At 33.8% G+C, this 17519-nt stretch overlaps 1 protein-coding gene across 1 annotated transcript; it reads left to right on the top strand.

The window, feature by feature from the left end:
- The first annotated feature begins 1206 nt into the window (after positions 1-1206).
- LOC129217766 (uncharacterized) lies at positions 1207-17048 on the top strand. The gene is made up of 3 exons (XM_054852110.1): positions 1207-1226; positions 2012-2071; positions 14140-17048. Exon 3 carries the CDS (start codon positions 14180-14182, stop codon positions 14888-14890), a length of 711 nt encoding a protein of 236 aa, XP_054708085.1. The 5' UTR covers positions 1207-1226; positions 2012-2071; positions 14140-14179; the 3' UTR covers positions 14891-17048.
- Positions 17049-17519: the final 471 nt, after the last annotated feature.

Raw genomic sequence — 17519 nt, 5'->3', positions numbered from 1 at the left:
TTAAAGCTTGATGTACGTTAGAAGAGATAGTTCTTTTCCGTCAGCAACAACTTCAGTTCATTGTCCATCAGTCAACATTGAAGGATTGTATTAATGTACCGTGACTACATTAAAATAAGTTGTTGTTATTAAGCAATGTATAAGTAAGAGAAAACAAAACAAAGTAACTATCATTAGTATTTTTCCCCCTTTATAAAATTTCCACTAATTTATAGACATTTCTTACATGAGCTATTGTTTTTCTCACAGAATTTTACTGCTATTTATAAATATTTGTAAGGCTTTTTTTTTCTTCCTTAATTTCCCACTCCACATAAGTGGTCAAAAATTTTTGGTCCCTTGAGTGACGACTTAACGAGGTTTTACTGTATATATATATATATTATTTTTTTTTTTTTTGGAAAATTCTGTCTGTAAAAGTGCAGGGGGCAGTGACATCTCAGGAAGAGGGGGGGGGGGTTCCAGACATCAATGGACCCCCCCCCCCCCTGCCTCCGTCCCTGGTAATGTTCAGAATAATAGCAATTGACAAGTGACAGCGCGAAAATGAAACTAACAACGGTTAGATATCATATAGAACATCTAATAAGAAGCTCCATTTTTCAACCTATGCTTCACTTCGTGCTATCACACCGAACTAGCATATTATACATAAATTTGAACAATTTTATGACTACAATATCGTGACCCCCCCAGTACTTTTTATTTTCACACAAACACCGGCCGGTCCTAATTTTCTCTTTTTGTTTACAATTTCATTCCATTCGTGTTTACTGTGAGACGGTTAAAGTTTAGATTTCAGAATCTTACATTTCATTTTTAAATCTTTTTTTTTTAAATGAAAAACTTTATCTTTTGTCTTTTTCGTGAATTAATTTTCGAAACTTGAAAAATGCCCTCTGTTTTAACTGTGCTGGAGGTCAAAAATTCATGATGATTTAAATCTTATTTTTGCTACTTTGTTCGATTGTTAAATATTGGTTATAAATTACTGTTAAAGTAAAAAGCTTGAAATGAAATTGTTTGAGAAAGTTTTTGAAAAGAAAAATAACAAAAATGATCGATTCAAAATCGTTTTTTTAAAATCAGTGCGCAATGGAAAGAGGGCCATCTGTTGGATAGTAAGAAAACCTTTCGGTTTCCTCAGTCAGTATTGAAATCGGTTGTTCGAATACTACAACCATTAAAAAATCGGCCATGAATCTATTTCTGTGGATAAAATTGAGGTTTGTCAAGTTTTATTTTCTACGTTTATTTGTTTACAAGCGTCAGTTTCTAATACCGCTGGGCAATCAGCCCTTTATGCATCGTTTCAATTTGTTTTGAAATGCATGAAAAATATTTGATGATGCTTTTGTAACATTAACTGTTGTATGTGTTTTCCATAGACTCATTTTGACGTTCTATGTAAAAGGTAAATTTAAAACAAATATTTGTCCGAATGTTTTTCTTAAGGCGTAGAATCTTTTCGTGCTAAAGTGAACGAAATGTATTTTCCATTCATATTATTAATGACACTCAGCATTTTATCAAATTTTATGATTCATCATTTTAAAGTAATTTTCGAACTTTTTTATCGAAGATTTTTTTTTAAATATGTCGCTCTTTTTCATGCTCACAGAAGTGATGAGATTCGATTTTCTACTTTTCAGGCTCCAGTATCAGCACTTTTATCTCGGTTTCATTCAGTTTTCTTCGTCATTCTTCAACGTTTCCTCTTGGTTGTGTTCCGTTCCAACGCGTTGTCTTGATGTTTACTTTAACCTGATACTGTATTTAGGCTAACTATGGAGGAACTTGCAGAGATGACGTTTTGTAGCTCTTGATAAGTTTCATTCATTTAGATTTTTGCAAGCTCCAAAAATATTGCAATGCATATTAAATGCAAGTTTTAAGGGTGAATTTATATTTCAAAAAGTTAAGACTTTTATTGAGAAAAAAATATATGTAGTAATCTATGCAGGTTGTGTTCCTAAAGTTTTGTTTCATCATGCTGTTTTTTTTCTTCCAGTTCTAGATTAGAAAGACACCATGGCTCCACATTTATAGATAATGAGACATAATGACAGTAGTAAGTATATATTAGTAAGTCAGTCCCCTCTTAGGGTACTTTAGTTTTTTTAGTGAAGTGCATTTTCACGCTTTGTATTTCAGTGAATAACTTACATCATAATATACTACGTTTGAATGTACAGATAATACAAGTTTTTCATTGGAATGTTTTATTTACTCATTTTATATACAAATACAAATACAAAAGTAACGACCAGCAACAGGCTCTGGGCCCAGCTAGACTGGTCCTAGTCAATTTACAATCCCCAGTGAAGATCAACGGCCCTCTTAAAACTATCTACTCCCTTGCTCATTACCACCACTTCCGGTAAGCTGTTCCAAGGTTCCACTACCCTGCTAAAATAATAATTTTTCCTAATATCCATGTTAGCCTGAGATTTAAATAGCTTAAAACAATGACCCCTTGTCCTGTTTTCAGTGCTAAACTTCAGCCCCGTAAAATCTTTCATTTTAATAAATTTAAACAACTGAATCATGTCCCCTCGGTCTCTTCTTTGCTCAAGACTGTACATTTTTAGCCTTCTAAGCCTGGAATCATAGTCTAAGTGGAAAAGTCCACTTATTAGCCTTGTAGCCCGCGTTTGAACCCTTTCCAATACATTAATGTCTTTCTTAAGATAAGGAGACCAAAACTGAACAGCATACTCCAAATGGGGTCTTACCAAACTTCTATATAAGGGCAGAAAAACTTCTTTAGATTTGTTTGAAATAGATCTATCGATAAACCCAAGCATCTTATTGGCTTTGTTGCTAACAATGCTGCACTGTTGGGAATTGAAATGAAATATCAAAGTTTAAAACATCAAAAGAATACATTTTTTATCTGCTATTTCAGCAGGAATGGAATTTTTGTGAAATTGATCACGAGTATCATAGGCGGCTGGTGCACAAAAAAAAGTGGGGAGTCAAAAGAAGAGTGAGGTACTAGTGGGCGGGCCCCCTAAAACTTTTTTTTTCTGTAAAATTGTGCTAAAATTTTTAATTTTAACATTACTGAATACTGTTTAAATGACTTCTAAAAGATGTGAAATATGGCCTCAAAATTCTGAAAGGAGGGCCACTGTAGGAGGGCATACCTTCCCAATGCAAAGTTCCATTCTTGTGAAATAAAATGAGAAAAGCCCATTTTTTTTAAGTTTTTAGCTTTTATTTTCGTGAAATAAATCAATCCCTCAAGTAAACTATCTTTTTGACAATAAATGCTTAATTTTTAACTCTGAAAAGTGATGAAGCAAGGCCTCTTTACATTTGGAAATGAGAGGGCAGTTGCCCCTTCGCACAAGCCACCTATAACTAGTATGATCCCTCCTTTCACTGCCCTCTTATGTTTCACTCCTCCAAAAGTGTCCAGAAAAACTTATAAAAGTTAAAAAATGAATAAAATTCCCTTATAAAAACTGGGTATTTTCTTTGCATTGTCTTTTTTATTTTCTTGCAAAAGCTTTTGGGCCATTTTTGTTTTTTCATTGTCAAAACTCATTTTGGCAAACATCTATTTTTTAAAATCCTCTTTCTCATTTTGAATAGCCATCTTATCTATCAATGGTTTTGAAACTGAAACCGAGCCTTGAAAAGTATCTTTTCTTTCTTCCCCATAATATGACAGTAATATAGATAAATATGAATCAAAATTAATCTCATCAACGGGTATTGTATTTAAATTTACACTGTTGAAAATATCAAAACCTTTCAAACTGGAACAGTAGAAGATAATCCAAAAGCCAAATTTATTTCTTGTTTGAAATCCTTCAAAAATTTCTTTACAAAATGTCCATTAAACTCACTGACAGCAGTTTCCTTGGATTTTGATTTTCCTCGCATTTTCAAGCTCAGAGAGATACTGTCTGAGTTGCAATATTCAACAATGTTTGGCTCATTCCAAAATACCTTCCCTGCTCTATATTACCGTAATATTCTTCCACTTCTTCAATTAATTGGTTTACTTTCATATGAAGTACACTGAAAGAAATGTCTGGAGATTGTAGCCATAAATTTAAAACATCTACTTTTCACAAAAAAATCGGCTAAGAACAAAATGGTCAGAAGAATTTCGGAATCCAAGAGCTGTTCTCTCAAACCCTTGAATTCAGGCTCCCTCGTTTACGAAGAGAGTATCTAAGCCATCTATTAGTTGCTCAAAGCGTACAGCTACTCTTTAGCAAGCATGGCCGTGAGAGAACCAACGAGTAGTTGATACTTTTAAGATTTTGATTACTTCTACTTTATATACATCTTGTTGAATTTTTTTGAAAACTTCAAATTTCTTTAGGCTATAGTGAAATAGTTTCCAAAGAGCAATTAGCAAAGTATCTATTGATTTCAGCTGACTGTATTTCTTTAATAAATGAACAAAAACAAGAGGTAATTTATGGTTTCTGCAGTTTACATATATGCAATGAGGGGTAATCTGCCTGCTTGTTCTCCTCTCATCACCTTTGCCCCATCTAGAGTGATAAAGATGCAATTAGACAATTTTATATTTTTGGTGACGATTATTCTTTCGAACTCGCTTGTTATGGCTTCAGCTGTACAGCTTCTTAAATTTATCAGACCAAAATATTTTTTTTTAACCGAATCATCACCAGGCAGTCTGTATCTTACTATTAATCCCAATTGTTCCCTTTGGGATTCGTCTGAGCATTCATCCGCCATTAAAGCAAAGAAATCTGAACTTGACAGTTCTGTTAGTAGCTTTTGCTCTAAACGAACATAAATAGAGTTCAAAATGTTTTGAACTGAAATGTGGGATAAATACGTGGCATTCTTACCACAAGTTAGCAAATTTTTTTTTTATTTCATCGTCATCTAAGTTTTCCCCCTAAAATCTAACTAGAGATTCAAAATTCTCAGTAATGGCCCATTGCTTCTTGATCATAAAGTATAAAATTTGAAAAAGCTACCAATCAATCTTCTGTTAAACTTTCTTTTTTTTGCTTTAATTCCAATCTCTGCACTTTCACACATTTTTTTTTTTTTTGAGAATTCCTTCTTTTGCACTAGATTTTTGTATATTGACAGCTTCTCTGTGATTTTTGCTGCACTTGTGTTTTTTTAACACTCTAGTATGGTGACAACTTTTCTTGATGTCTACTCCAATATTTACCCAAGGTTTGTTCGAATCACTAACATTCATGAAAGCAGGGTTTGTACGCTCCTTCAAAACTCCTCCAATACTCTTTCATTCAGGAAATTTTTTGGAAGGGTCCTTCAAACTCCTTCATATTAGTTCTAACTCCTTCAAAACTCCTTCTTTTTTAGTTCAAGGCTACATAATTTTCCACTTTGACAGTAACATAAAATACTTCGATCGACAACTTAACAATCGTCACAAAGGCAAAGGTATACAGATGATCTTGATGTAGTAATTTCGTATATTTATATTTTTCATAAAGATGTGATTTACAAGTTAATCACAGAAGTCATAAAAGTTTAAGGTGAAAATATTATTAGATGACTAAGACATTTCATAAGTGAAGTAAAACATGCTTAAATGATGCTTGGCTATTTTTCCCAAGTTTTATGATTATTGCTTTTCCCTCCAAACTCTCAGCAGCAAAAGCCAGTTTGTTTATTAAAAAAAAAAAATATTTAAAGATATATAAGTAGAAGTACTAAAAAAGTGATTCTGTTAAAATAAACCAATTGTTTAGTTAATCGCAGTTACGATATTGTAAAAAGGGTCATCCACATCCACAAGTGATGTTAAAGCCTTGAGGGGGAGACGGGTTCATGAAATTGGGACAAGGGGAACAGACAGGGTGACAAAAAGTGACATCACTTAGTTATTATAATAATGTGACATGTGACAAGAGGAGTAGTAAGGTGAAGTGTGACACTTTGTGACAAAGGGGAAAGGAATCAAATATATTGAAAACACAAAGTAGCATCACTTAAGGTTAGCCCATTATACTCCTTCAAAATCTCATTTAACTCCTTCAAAACTCCTCCAAAACTCCTTCATTTTATTTCTGAAATTGAGTACGAACCCTGGAAAGATGAACATATTTTGCTGCATAAAAAAAACCCTTAGCTGAATAATTATAGTAAAGCTATACACCTTTTCATAATTTGCAATGTGCTTTTCATTTATTGCATGCTTCTTATTTCCATTTGTACTCTCAAATACAATGCTTGAATCATTATTTGATGGCTCAATCTCAATATCATCATCAGTTGAAGTTGCTCCAGATTCACTTCCAATATTTTCTGCCTCAAAAGTCGTTATACTTTCCCGAACTGCCCTCACTGTCATTCAGAGGCGTAGCTAGACCCGACTTTCGGGGGGGGGGGGGGTTCTTCTTATATATATATATATATATATATATATATATATATATATATATATATGTGTGTGTGTGTGTGTGTGTGTGTAAATTTTTTTAGTATTAAAAAAATAAGAGGGAGGTGAATCTTACATACTTTGAAATGGGGTGCCCCAATTCCGATACTTGTGTCAAACAAAACAAAAGCAAAGAATTTTTTATTTTTTTAATGTTATTGAAAATTCAACTTTTTCTTCTTTTCCCTCCATTTAATTTAAAGTGAAATTTTCTAGCAACATCTTGTCAAAACCAGTCGATCCAAATCAGAGGGAAATCAAATATCTGATGAGCGTGTTCCGGTCATTTCAGTGTGACTGCTTAATTTAGAGGCTAACACTCATCTACAAAAGCTGGCATCCCTGAAAGCTAATAGATACTTCCATTTCCGCCTGTAAACTGGATGTTTGACTTTCAATCTCATCGGTGGTCAGACTATAAAGATATTATATTTATAAAGATATTTATTTTTAATTTTTTAGCTGCTTTAGAATTTACATAAATATCTATTTGAGAGAGCAACAGCAATTTTCGGGTATTATAAACAGAAGTCTTTTTTATTTTCTACTTTTTAATCCGAACCAAGCTAATAGAAATAATCTAGATTCATCTCGTTTTTAAACATTTTATTCATGTAATCAGGGTTCGTACGCTCCGGGAAAACCGGGAAAAACCTGGAATTGTCAGGGAAAATGAAACAGTTAAAAATGTCAGGGAAATGTCAGGGAATTTTCCAAATTTGCCCCCCAAATTTTTTTTTTTCCAATTTTTTCCCAGGGAACTTTGTTTCATGAGATCTAATCTCCCTTTTTATCTATTTTTCCTAAATTGTAAAAATTTTGAGGCAAAATGAAACTGGCAATTAAAAAAGTGGCGACCCAAAAGAACTTTCGCAGCCGCCATTTTTGACCCTCAATAGTTCTCAAGAAAATAATTGTGAATAAGAATTATCCACAAACTCAACAGGGAAGAGGACTATTTACTGCTTCGGGAGCACAAGCCTAAAAAAATGGAGGTGGGGGGGGGGGGGGGGATCTGGGAAAATCGTTTTTTTTTTTTTTAAATAGGAAAGTCTTTTAAGCTTCGTGTGAAACGTAGTCGCCATTTTTGGTCACTCACAGGATAGAAGTAGACACGATCCTTAAATGTCAAAGTTTCCAAAAACAAAGCATAATTGGAATTTTTTCTTTAACTGCAAATTAATGAAAGTATCACAAAATGTGCTGAAAATTGTTTTATTATTATTATTTTAAATAATTTTCTTGAGAAATGAAAAATTTTGTTCTTAAAACTTAATTTTATCTTCATTTCATTGGATGCAATTTGTGCTAAAAACTTTTCAACTGAATTGTAGTTTCATGAAGATTTATTATTTTTAAATTGTTTTCATGCTATAAATTCAAAAAATTACTTCTTAGTTTTGGGCGCAGCCGCCATATTTGGTCATTCCCAAGATGGAAGTACACAAGACTTTTTTTAAGTGCCGAAGTTCCCGAAAAAAGCATTGGATGTTTATTGATATGCAAACTATTGAAAACAACGCAAAATGTGCCTTATTTTTCGGATAATTCATAATTATTTTCTTGAAAAATGCGAAAATTTATCTTCAGAACAATTTTTTTTATTCTAATTGCTTTAGACCCTTATGTGCTAAAAACTGACTATTTTGACTTAACTGTAGTTTTTTAAGGATTATTAATTATTTATAACTACTTTTATGCTACAAATTCAAAAATCTTTTGTAGTTTTTTAAGGATTATTAATTATTTATAACTACTTTTATGCTACAAATTCAAAAATCTACTTATTATCTTAAGTTTTTCACTTAGTCGCCATATTTGGTGGTTTGCATGATGGAAGTAGACGTAAACTTCCAAAAACAGAATTGGATGTTTATCTCTATGTAAACTATTTAAAATAACATAAAATGTGCAACAAATTATGAATTTTTAAAAATTAATTATTTTCTAGAAAAGAAAAATTTTAATGGAAGCATTCTTTAATAAGCTAAAGAGAAAAAAAAGATTATTGGCATTGGCCTATAATCGGCGGATGTAGATTTTTGTTATTATGCATTTTCTGGTATGGCGATCGATGCAACAAGTTAATCATATTTATACTGAAAAATAGCTTTGTATTTTGCTCAATATGTTTTGTGTTACATACTAATAAGAAAATAAAAAGGAGTATTGTGAACCAAAAGACCAAAAGCGAATGCTAAAAGATTGCTGCTCCACTACAGCAAAACGCTAATATTACTCATGACACATGATATCGAGAAAACGCTAAAATAAGTTGGAAGCACTTTGTTTTCAACAATTAGTAAATCAATTAAAACAATTTTGAAAGTGTTTAAAAAACTTAAAATTTGGGAAAGAAAAAAAAAGATTTTTTTTTTTTAATCTATGGAGAAAAGTTTCAGTTCTTCCGCATTGCTACTTTAAACAATTTTAATTATTTTGAAAATATTGCTATTTAAACTTAATTTTGAATGGAGCGAGTAACCTGGAAATTTTTAAAAAACAACCTGGAAAACCTGGAAAAGTCAGGGATTTTTTTTAACCACAAGTGTATGAACCCTGGTAATGCTATGCAGTGTTTCTTTTGAATTAAAATAAAATTACCTTCAGAAGGGTCCGATGGGACTGACGCTGCTTTGCAGACTGTACTTCGTTTTCTTCAGACGACGTTAACTTTCTCTTTTTAGAGCAATCCTTTTCGTCATTTTAATTTTTTTCTTTGAGTTGAAAAAAGCTTGTTATCGGTCTTGTTCATTTCATTATGCAACAACTTTCACTTAGAATGTACTACTTTAAACAGACTGTACGTTTCCAAAAGAATACGCAGTAAATACTGGCTGAAGAATCAATGTGATTGCAATGGATACTCTGGTTAGCAAAGGTAGTTTTGACTATGACCTATGACACACACGAGATCAGACCAACAAAAACCTCTATCGTCTTGAATTCCGGTTATGCTATCATTTTCGGATTCAAAGCCCAATAATCTTCAAAGCAGCAAACAAAAACATTTTCTTCAACTCAGAAACAGAGGAATTGTCTTCAAGAGCTGAGGAGGCAGTAAATGCGTTTCACGAATAGGCTTTCTAGGAAGATTAACCAAAGGACAGTCGTTTTGTGCTCTTTCTTGGAAGAAGAGTTAAAGGGTGAAATTCACAGGTTTGGCATGTTAAGATGAACATTAAAGTTCATGGTTAAAGGTCATTCAAGTTAAAAGCCATTTCGCTCTGTTATCTGGATTAGTACTGTTCTTTGGTTGCTATCTTTCTTAAAATTGTGATTCCTTAGAAAACCAAAATGATAGGAGTGAAAAGAAAGTACAGGGGCGGATCTAGAGGGGGGCCATGGGGGCCATGGCCCCTCCCAAAGCCTTGTGATTGTAGGAATTTTTTTTAACAAAAAAAAATATTATCAGAAGGTAACAAAATTTAGCACATGTGTTTTACGGAAAAAGAAGTGTAGGCCTTAATTGGGAGATAAATTATATCCCTATCTTCAAAACAAAACTTTTATTTCCAAAATTTTTCTCCATCTTTTACATCATTTCTCGATTCAAACTACAGACACTTGGACGATCTCTAAATGCTGCGTTCAGAGTATACCTGTTGTTCACAAGAACAAAGAGAGCCTAAATTTTCGTTTTTATGGCTTTTATTTCGAAACTAGGGAGAGAACTCCCCTTTCCTATGCCCTTTCACAAATGCAACAAAAAATTGCATTTTAAGTCTTTTATTTGGAAAAAAAGTCAACGGAAACTAGCTTATTCAGCCCTTATCACTTAACTTGCTTAAAAGCAACTTAAATGAATTTTTTTGGGACTTCAATTACAAACGATTTTTAATAGGACCCCCTCCCTCCCTAGTTTATATCGTGATGATAGCTTAAAAAGAAGGTTTTTGGAAGAGCTCACGAATTTTCCACCCCTTTCTAAAATATGTATACATATAGTTAAAAATGGAATTTTTAGAGCCTCAAAGGCAAAATATTTCCAGGAAGGAAGGATTCTAAGAACCTTCACACTTCCTTTAATGTAAGCAAACATTACCTAAAGGTGCATTTTTAGGCTTGACAGCTAAAGAGCAAGAAGAGCACACCTCCTCTTCTAACTTCTTAATGTATAATGATAGAATATTTTGGTTTCTAAGCTTTATTTTCAAAAAGTATTTTGGGGCCAACGCCCGAAACCTGGTCTTTCTCCGTACATCATCAAAAATAAACAAAATGCGTTTTTAGTTTCATAATTTTCAAAAATTACTCAGAAATTTAAATTTTGAAACATTTTTGAGGGAGATTCCTAAATCCACCCCTCACCTAATGTCTTCATACCCCGAAAATCGAGTTTTTAAAACTTCATTTTAATAAAATTTCTGGGGAGTTTGGAGTTTGTTCAAAATTTTCGGATGGCCCCTCCCAAAACAATCGGCTGGATCCGCCACTGAGAAAGTATAAGTTTTTTTTCAAGTGATGAAAAAAGGTATGTACACTCAGACAAAACAGGGAAATCGTAGGTCAGGAAATAGGTAGACTACTGGCCAAGTTAGATTTGCCGCAATTGCTAACCTCAAGAGGATAAATAATGAATCCAAAAAAAAAAAGAATAATCAGGGACCAAAAAGCAATAAAAGACTTTTCTTGAAAAAGATATGCTTAAAGTTACTTTTACCGTCAAAATGATTCCTTAAACTTGCAATAAAGCACTTTATAATGTAATAATAGAATAAATGCCTAACAAAACTAATAAAGAGGAATTTTAATCAAGAGCCCATATTGTCTTTAGTATCGATTTCAAATTTTCACCATCATATTTCAAATTTCTATAAAAAGTTTCTTAAAGCCTCCGTAATTCAAAACCTCTTTATCTCGATTTTTTTTAATGTGAAATTCGAAATATACAGATTCGACTGTATGCAATATTCCCACTGCGCAGCTCATAAAATTAAACATATTTAACAATTTGCAGAATCAATGACAAAGAAAGGCTGCCTATACTTGGATTTAACAAACAATCTCATTTCTAAAGCAAAGTGTCAAATTTCACTCAATTATCAAAAAATTGTCGCAGCAGAGGGAGGCGTCTTTATGCTTGAGGGTCACTCATGGAGCAGATTTTCAATGGCATTGGGGGGGGGGGGGGGGGGGGGGGGGGGCGGGGGAGCAAAGTGAATTTTTGACCTTTGTTACACAGAAAAAAGTCGTAGTGATTTTTTTTCTTCTTTTTTTATTTCTCTTCCCTCTTCTTTTTCACTATCGTTTACCGCATTTTCCGAGTCCTCCGAAAGGGGAACATTTGCCTTACTGTTACTGCATGATGAAGTGGTGGTAGCGATTTTATTGAGGTTGTTACTTGCCGACTTGAATAAATTCAATTTTGGGACCCAACGTTCGAAGAGCGAATTTTTTTGACATGATATGCAGAATTTCAGGAGGTACCTCCCGTTGCAGGACGTCCTCGTTTCATATTTTAATTTCTTGAAGAATAATTTTCAACAAACAAGCGATTTCTCCAAACTGAGATTATTACGGGTGCTATCTCCAGCGCTCCATTATCCGCTAAAAACGTAACAAAATATTTTGCAAAACACAAATTATAATTGAATAGAACAACAATTTATTCTTTGATGCGCCTAAAATGTCAATTGGGTCATAAAATCAAAATTAAGGAAAACTGAGGAAAAAATTGCATTTATAAAAATTTTGTCCAGTTTACAAATTTAACACTCAATGTCTCTAAAATGAATGAAAATGTTTTGTGAACTTTTGTAGTTTAACAAAAATATATATTGATGTCTTTCCAAAAAGTGCCAAACTGCACTCCTTGTGAAAAGTTCAAAAATTAGAGTGCAAAATAACACTTTTTTTATAGAATTGTCCAAAAATGTTTGATATTGTGTGAGACATTGTTATTGAGCTACTAATTAAAAAAATCTTCTTTAGTCCGTGCAAATCTGCTCATTTTGTGGATGTTTTTAATGTGATAAAATCTAAAATGTTGCATTTTGAATTAAACACATGCAAGGATTGGAATTACCTGGACAGGGTTCATACTCTTTCACTGCTCCTTCATTTAGGAAATCTTTTTAAAGGGCCCTTCAAACTCCTTTATCTAGGTTTTAACTCCTTTAAAACTGCTTCTTTTTTTATTTCAAGACTACATAATCTTCCTGTATTACAGTCATTTGAAATACTTCAATCTCCAACTGTTAACTTAGTCACGAGGAGAGGGGGGGGGGAAGCTGCATCGGGGACTCACAGTCGCAGTTGAGAGAAATAAAAATAAGCACATTGAAAGCTAGCAAAATTGAAGCATACTGTAACATTCAAACAAATTCATTCTTGAACTCATGTTGGAAAAAAATTTATTTTGTCTCATTTTAATGCCCTCAAAAGTGTCCTCAGCTTTTCAGGCTGCTCTCTTCTCTATGTTTTGTGTGAAACTATTATCTTGCATGTTTCTTTTTTTGAGTTTTATGCTTATTGCTTCCCCTCACCACATTTTCATTAGCAAAAGTCAGTTTGTCTAATTATTATTAAAAATACATTTAGATGTACGATTATAAAGTGATTGTGTTAAAAAAATAATTATTTAGTAACTAGCAGTTTTGACATGGTAAAAAGAGTCCACTGGTGATGCCATGCCTTGAGAGCAGGGCCGGATTTGGAAGTGTGGAGGCCCTGGGGCAACGAAGGAGTGGAGGCCCCTAATCAGGGTTCGAAAAGATCATAATATTTTTCAAAAATATCCGATACTTTGATATATCTGAATAAATTGATATATATATATGTATATATCCAATATTTTCGACCCGTGAAAGTTAGGATATTTTGTAAAAATTTTACTGTGGGGGCCTCTTTGTTGTGGAGGCCCCGGGGCAGTAGCCCCACCTGCCCTCCCCTAAATCCGGCCCTGCTTGAGAGGGAGACAGGTTCATGAAATTGTGACAAGGGGAAGAGAGGGGTGAAAAACACATCACACAGCTATTATAACAATATATTTATGAAAATATGACAAGGGGAGGTGTAAGACGTAGCATGACACTTTGTGAGAAGGAGGGAAGGGGGTCAAATATGTTGAAAAAAGAGTCTGTGTGACATTTAGGGACAGCCAAGAAGTACTCCTTCAAAATCGCTTTTTACTTCTTCAAAACTCCTCCAAATCTCCTTCATTTTATTTCTGCAATTGAGTACAAATCCTGCTTAAGGGTGTAAAACGTTTATTTTCTTTACTAATAATAAAGCAGAAAGTCTCTCTGTCCGGAGGATGTCTGGATGTCTGTGACGCGCATAGCGCCTAAACCGTTCGGCCGATTTTCATGAAATTTGGCACAAAGTTAGTATGTAGCATGGGGGTGTGCACCTCGAAGCGATTTTTCGAAAATTCGATGTGGTTCTTTTTTTATTCCAATTTTAAGAAAAAAAACTATCATAAATTACGAAATTATCATAACGTGGAACCGTAACATGTTCACAAGCCAATTGGCGAGATACGAAATTATCATAAGGTGGAACTGTAACGTCGGTACAAGCCAATTGGCGAGAAAATTCACCATACATTATTTATAAATATACAAGCGAACCAAAAGACCTTTAATTTTTCTATTACGGGCGAAGCCGTGCGGGTGCCACTAGTATTGTATAATTGTTAACAGCTATTTTCATTAAGATACAGTTTGTGATAGACATTGGATTTTTAAATTTTAGCAGTATAACTTTGTGGGTTTCCCTTACAGGTACTCGGAAGTTTGGAAGGGTAGTTTACCCTTCTAAGTAATGAATGCTCCCTATTATTACTTCACCTACAACAAAGAGCAGTCAACTATAGAGGGTGCCATGGAGCTGGACGCCGCACTGCACGAACTGGGCATGCTCAGTACCATCACCGACAGTCGCCTGGACTACCTGCGGAACAAAGTGAAGAAGAGGAATCGTTCCAGCAAGTCCCTGTGCGTGGTTCAGATGAACTCGGACTTCGTCACGGAGTTTTCCCTCTCGAAATCGTCTGCCGTTCCGAACGGCGAGAGCGAATCCGAAGAGGAGAATAACGGAACTTCCACGCCGGAAGACATCCGGATACAGTGCCCCGTTTTAGAGATGTTGCCGCCCACTTGGAAGCTCGATTTTAACACCAGGAGAAAGATCAAGAGGGCCATGACTCGGCACTACAAGTTCAAGCCGTACGATTTCCCGTGGAGGTCCAAGCTGGAAGACTCCTTGCGGAACATTCCTGCCGCCACGGCAGCTTCCGAAGGGGCCAGCCCCCCCACGGTGTCCCGCCAGGATAGTGGCAACAAGTCCAATCCCAGCAGCCCAGTCAAAAGCCAAAAATCTCTCACCAACTTAGGATGCTCAATCTTCCGCTCTCGTTCCCTGGACGATTTGGATATAAGCAAACTGGATTTGAAAGACGACTGCTGCCTGGAGGCCAGCAGGGTCGAAATAGACACGGTTTCGCAACGCATCGGTAAACTCCATGTCAGTTGAAGGAGTCTCGATTAGTTACGTTATATTTCCCATTCTTTGTATGGAAACAGAAGTTAGATTCTTTTTGTTGCGTGTTAATTAATCTTTTTGCCACTGCTGAGTGCTTATTTGGGTGTTGAAAATGCAGCTTTTTAAAATGAAATAAATAGTGCCAAGTTTTTATGCTCAATTTAATGCTAGTATGTTCAAAGTGAAAATGACTTTTATTAATAGTTATCATTATATATTGTTAGCTGCGTCATAGCCTGGGAGATCTTAGGAGTATTTTTGTGAATAATCCTTTTTTTACTGCACTGTTCTAGTAATCTGATTTATTTCTTTCCTTAATTTAATCCATATTATTCTATTTAAAAACACTGCATTCAATTCTGCTTTATAGATAACATCTCAAAGAAAGGTGTAGCTGTTGATTTTGCCATGGAAGAAGAGCACTATTTCTTCATTTTTTAAAAAAGATTTGGAAAGTTTCCATGAATAGTGAAAACTTGGTGGGAAGCAAAATATCTTATGAATTATTAAAAGTGTTTACCAAGAAAGTAATCTTAAATTCATGTGAGTTATTTTTCATATTTGAAACACATATTCCAGAATAGAGCTAAATCTGAAACATGCGAAAACTGACTGAGGATGTTAAAAAAAAATATGTAAAATGAATAAAATAAAAAAACTCTATAACCTGTATGTAAAACAATAACTTTTGCCGACATCCATAAACCGGTTTTAAAACGGCTAAGAAGGACCTTGAGTATTTTTTCTTTTCAAATAGAAGAATATTGTATCTATGCAGTGCCGGATCTTTGATTTTCCCTGGCCGGAGCAAAAGTAAAAACTTGAAACTGCCAACCTTACTATCTTCCTTCCTGTTTTTTTAATAGCAAGTTTCAGCAAAAAAAAAAAAAAAACCTCCCATAAACAGGGTGCATTTGCCACTTGATCTAAGGGCTTCTTCAACTTGCTCCACCTAGATCTGGCACTGTAGCTATGCGAACATAAAACTTTTTAGTTGAAATGCACAAATGTTTTTCACATTAGAAATTAAAATTATATTTTCGTATTAATTTTGGTCTCGCATTAATCTAAGGTACTTAAATTTGTTTTAAAAGTCCTGAATCTGATTTTTTCTTGTGGAAAACAATGAGGCTTTGAATTAAACATTAAATCATATCTAATTTTTGTGGTGATAAAAGAATATTTCTAATTGCAAATATGTGCTTTCTTCATCACTTGTATATGAAATTGTTAGATTAGTGACAAAAGGTCAGTTTAATGTGATGGAAGTAAGATTAATACAATAAAATTATCTTAAGGCTTATACAATTTTCTCTGTTGATAAACCCTTGTAATCATATATCTGGTATTAGTCATTTCTTGGCAAGTTTAACCTCAAATGCGAGTATATAATATAATAGTTTTAAGAAACGTGTAGAAATTTTACTTTTTGTGTTTGCATATTTGCTATTACAAAACCCCTCCTTTGTTGTATACATAACCAGTGTATGTATGTATTAGTATTGTTCTATAAGTAACCATTCATTTTTCCAAAAACACACCATTTTCAGAATCATTTTAAAAATATATATGTGTGTTACCATTAACTGTAACTTTTTAGATGGGTTAAACAGTTATTAAAATACAGATGCAAAACAATCTTTTGAAATCCTTGTGCATCTTATCTGTCCCCTTGCTATTATCAAAGAAAAAAAAATGTAGTCTTACATAATCGGTATGTCTAATTTATGTAAATTTGACATAATTTAAATTTTTTTTCCTCTTGAAGAATTTTGGCATACAAATAGCAAAGAATGCTATAATACTGTACTTATTGCTGAGAAAGACAATTGGAAAATAATATAGTGTGCAACTTTTAAGAAGTAATTTATCAAAATTACAACAATTTCATTAGATTATGTTACAAAATGGTCAGAGGTGAAACTTTCCTGGGTCTACCCCAGAATTCTGTATTTATGTACTTGATGAATCCTGGAATTCCGGTATGAAAAACTTCTAAACTCTTGTTCATGGGTTTAATGACGGCAGTATTGTATTGAAGATGCAGTTTAACTTTTTAAATAATGCAGCCTAAGATGCATTGCAAGAATTTGTTCTCATATTGTAGTTATGCAAATAAGTGCCTGGAATTTTTTCCCCCAATAAAGTTTCAAAAAAATAAATAAATAGATAAATAAATAAATAAACCAATTTAAATGCATTATGGGTCATTCTTCTCTAGCAGCAATTAAGAAAATGTTTTTGAGGGTCAAGAAATTTATTGAGATTTTTTTTGTATTAAAGTTGTAGAATATGAAAGATTCTCCTAATCAATTTTAGAACGGGGACGATTGCAACAGTTTTCTTATCTCGTTTCATCTATGCAACTCTGCTGTCTTAGTTCTACATTCATTAGCACTTTTCTGGGTTTTCGGCCCTCAGCTAATTTTGCCCCTAGTCCTCTTTTCAGGATTTTAGCACTCTCCTATGAGGCAGTCGGAAGCAAAGGGATGTAAGTGGTCGTTTTCAAGTTTTGAGTAAAACTTGTTTCGGTCCTAGGTAGACTTTTATTGAAAAGTTTTTCTAAATCATGCTGTATAGCAGCATCTACCGGGGCTGCCAGTACTATCTCTTGCCCCAC

Source organism: Uloborus diversus, chromosome 2, assembly GCF_026930045.1.
Source record: "Uloborus diversus isolate 005 chromosome 2, Udiv.v.3.1, whole genome shotgun sequence".
Lineage (NCBI taxonomy): Eukaryota > Metazoa > Arthropoda > Arachnida > Araneae > Uloboridae > Uloborus > Uloborus diversus.
Note: the sequence above shows the minus strand (reverse complement) of the source record. Positions and strands in the feature narration are given on the sequence as shown.

Coding starts and splice junctions, on each gene's coding strand:
- LOC129217766 (XM_054852110.1), top strand. CDS start 14,180: ATGAATGCTCCCTATTATTACTTCACCTACAACAAAGAGCAGTCAACT.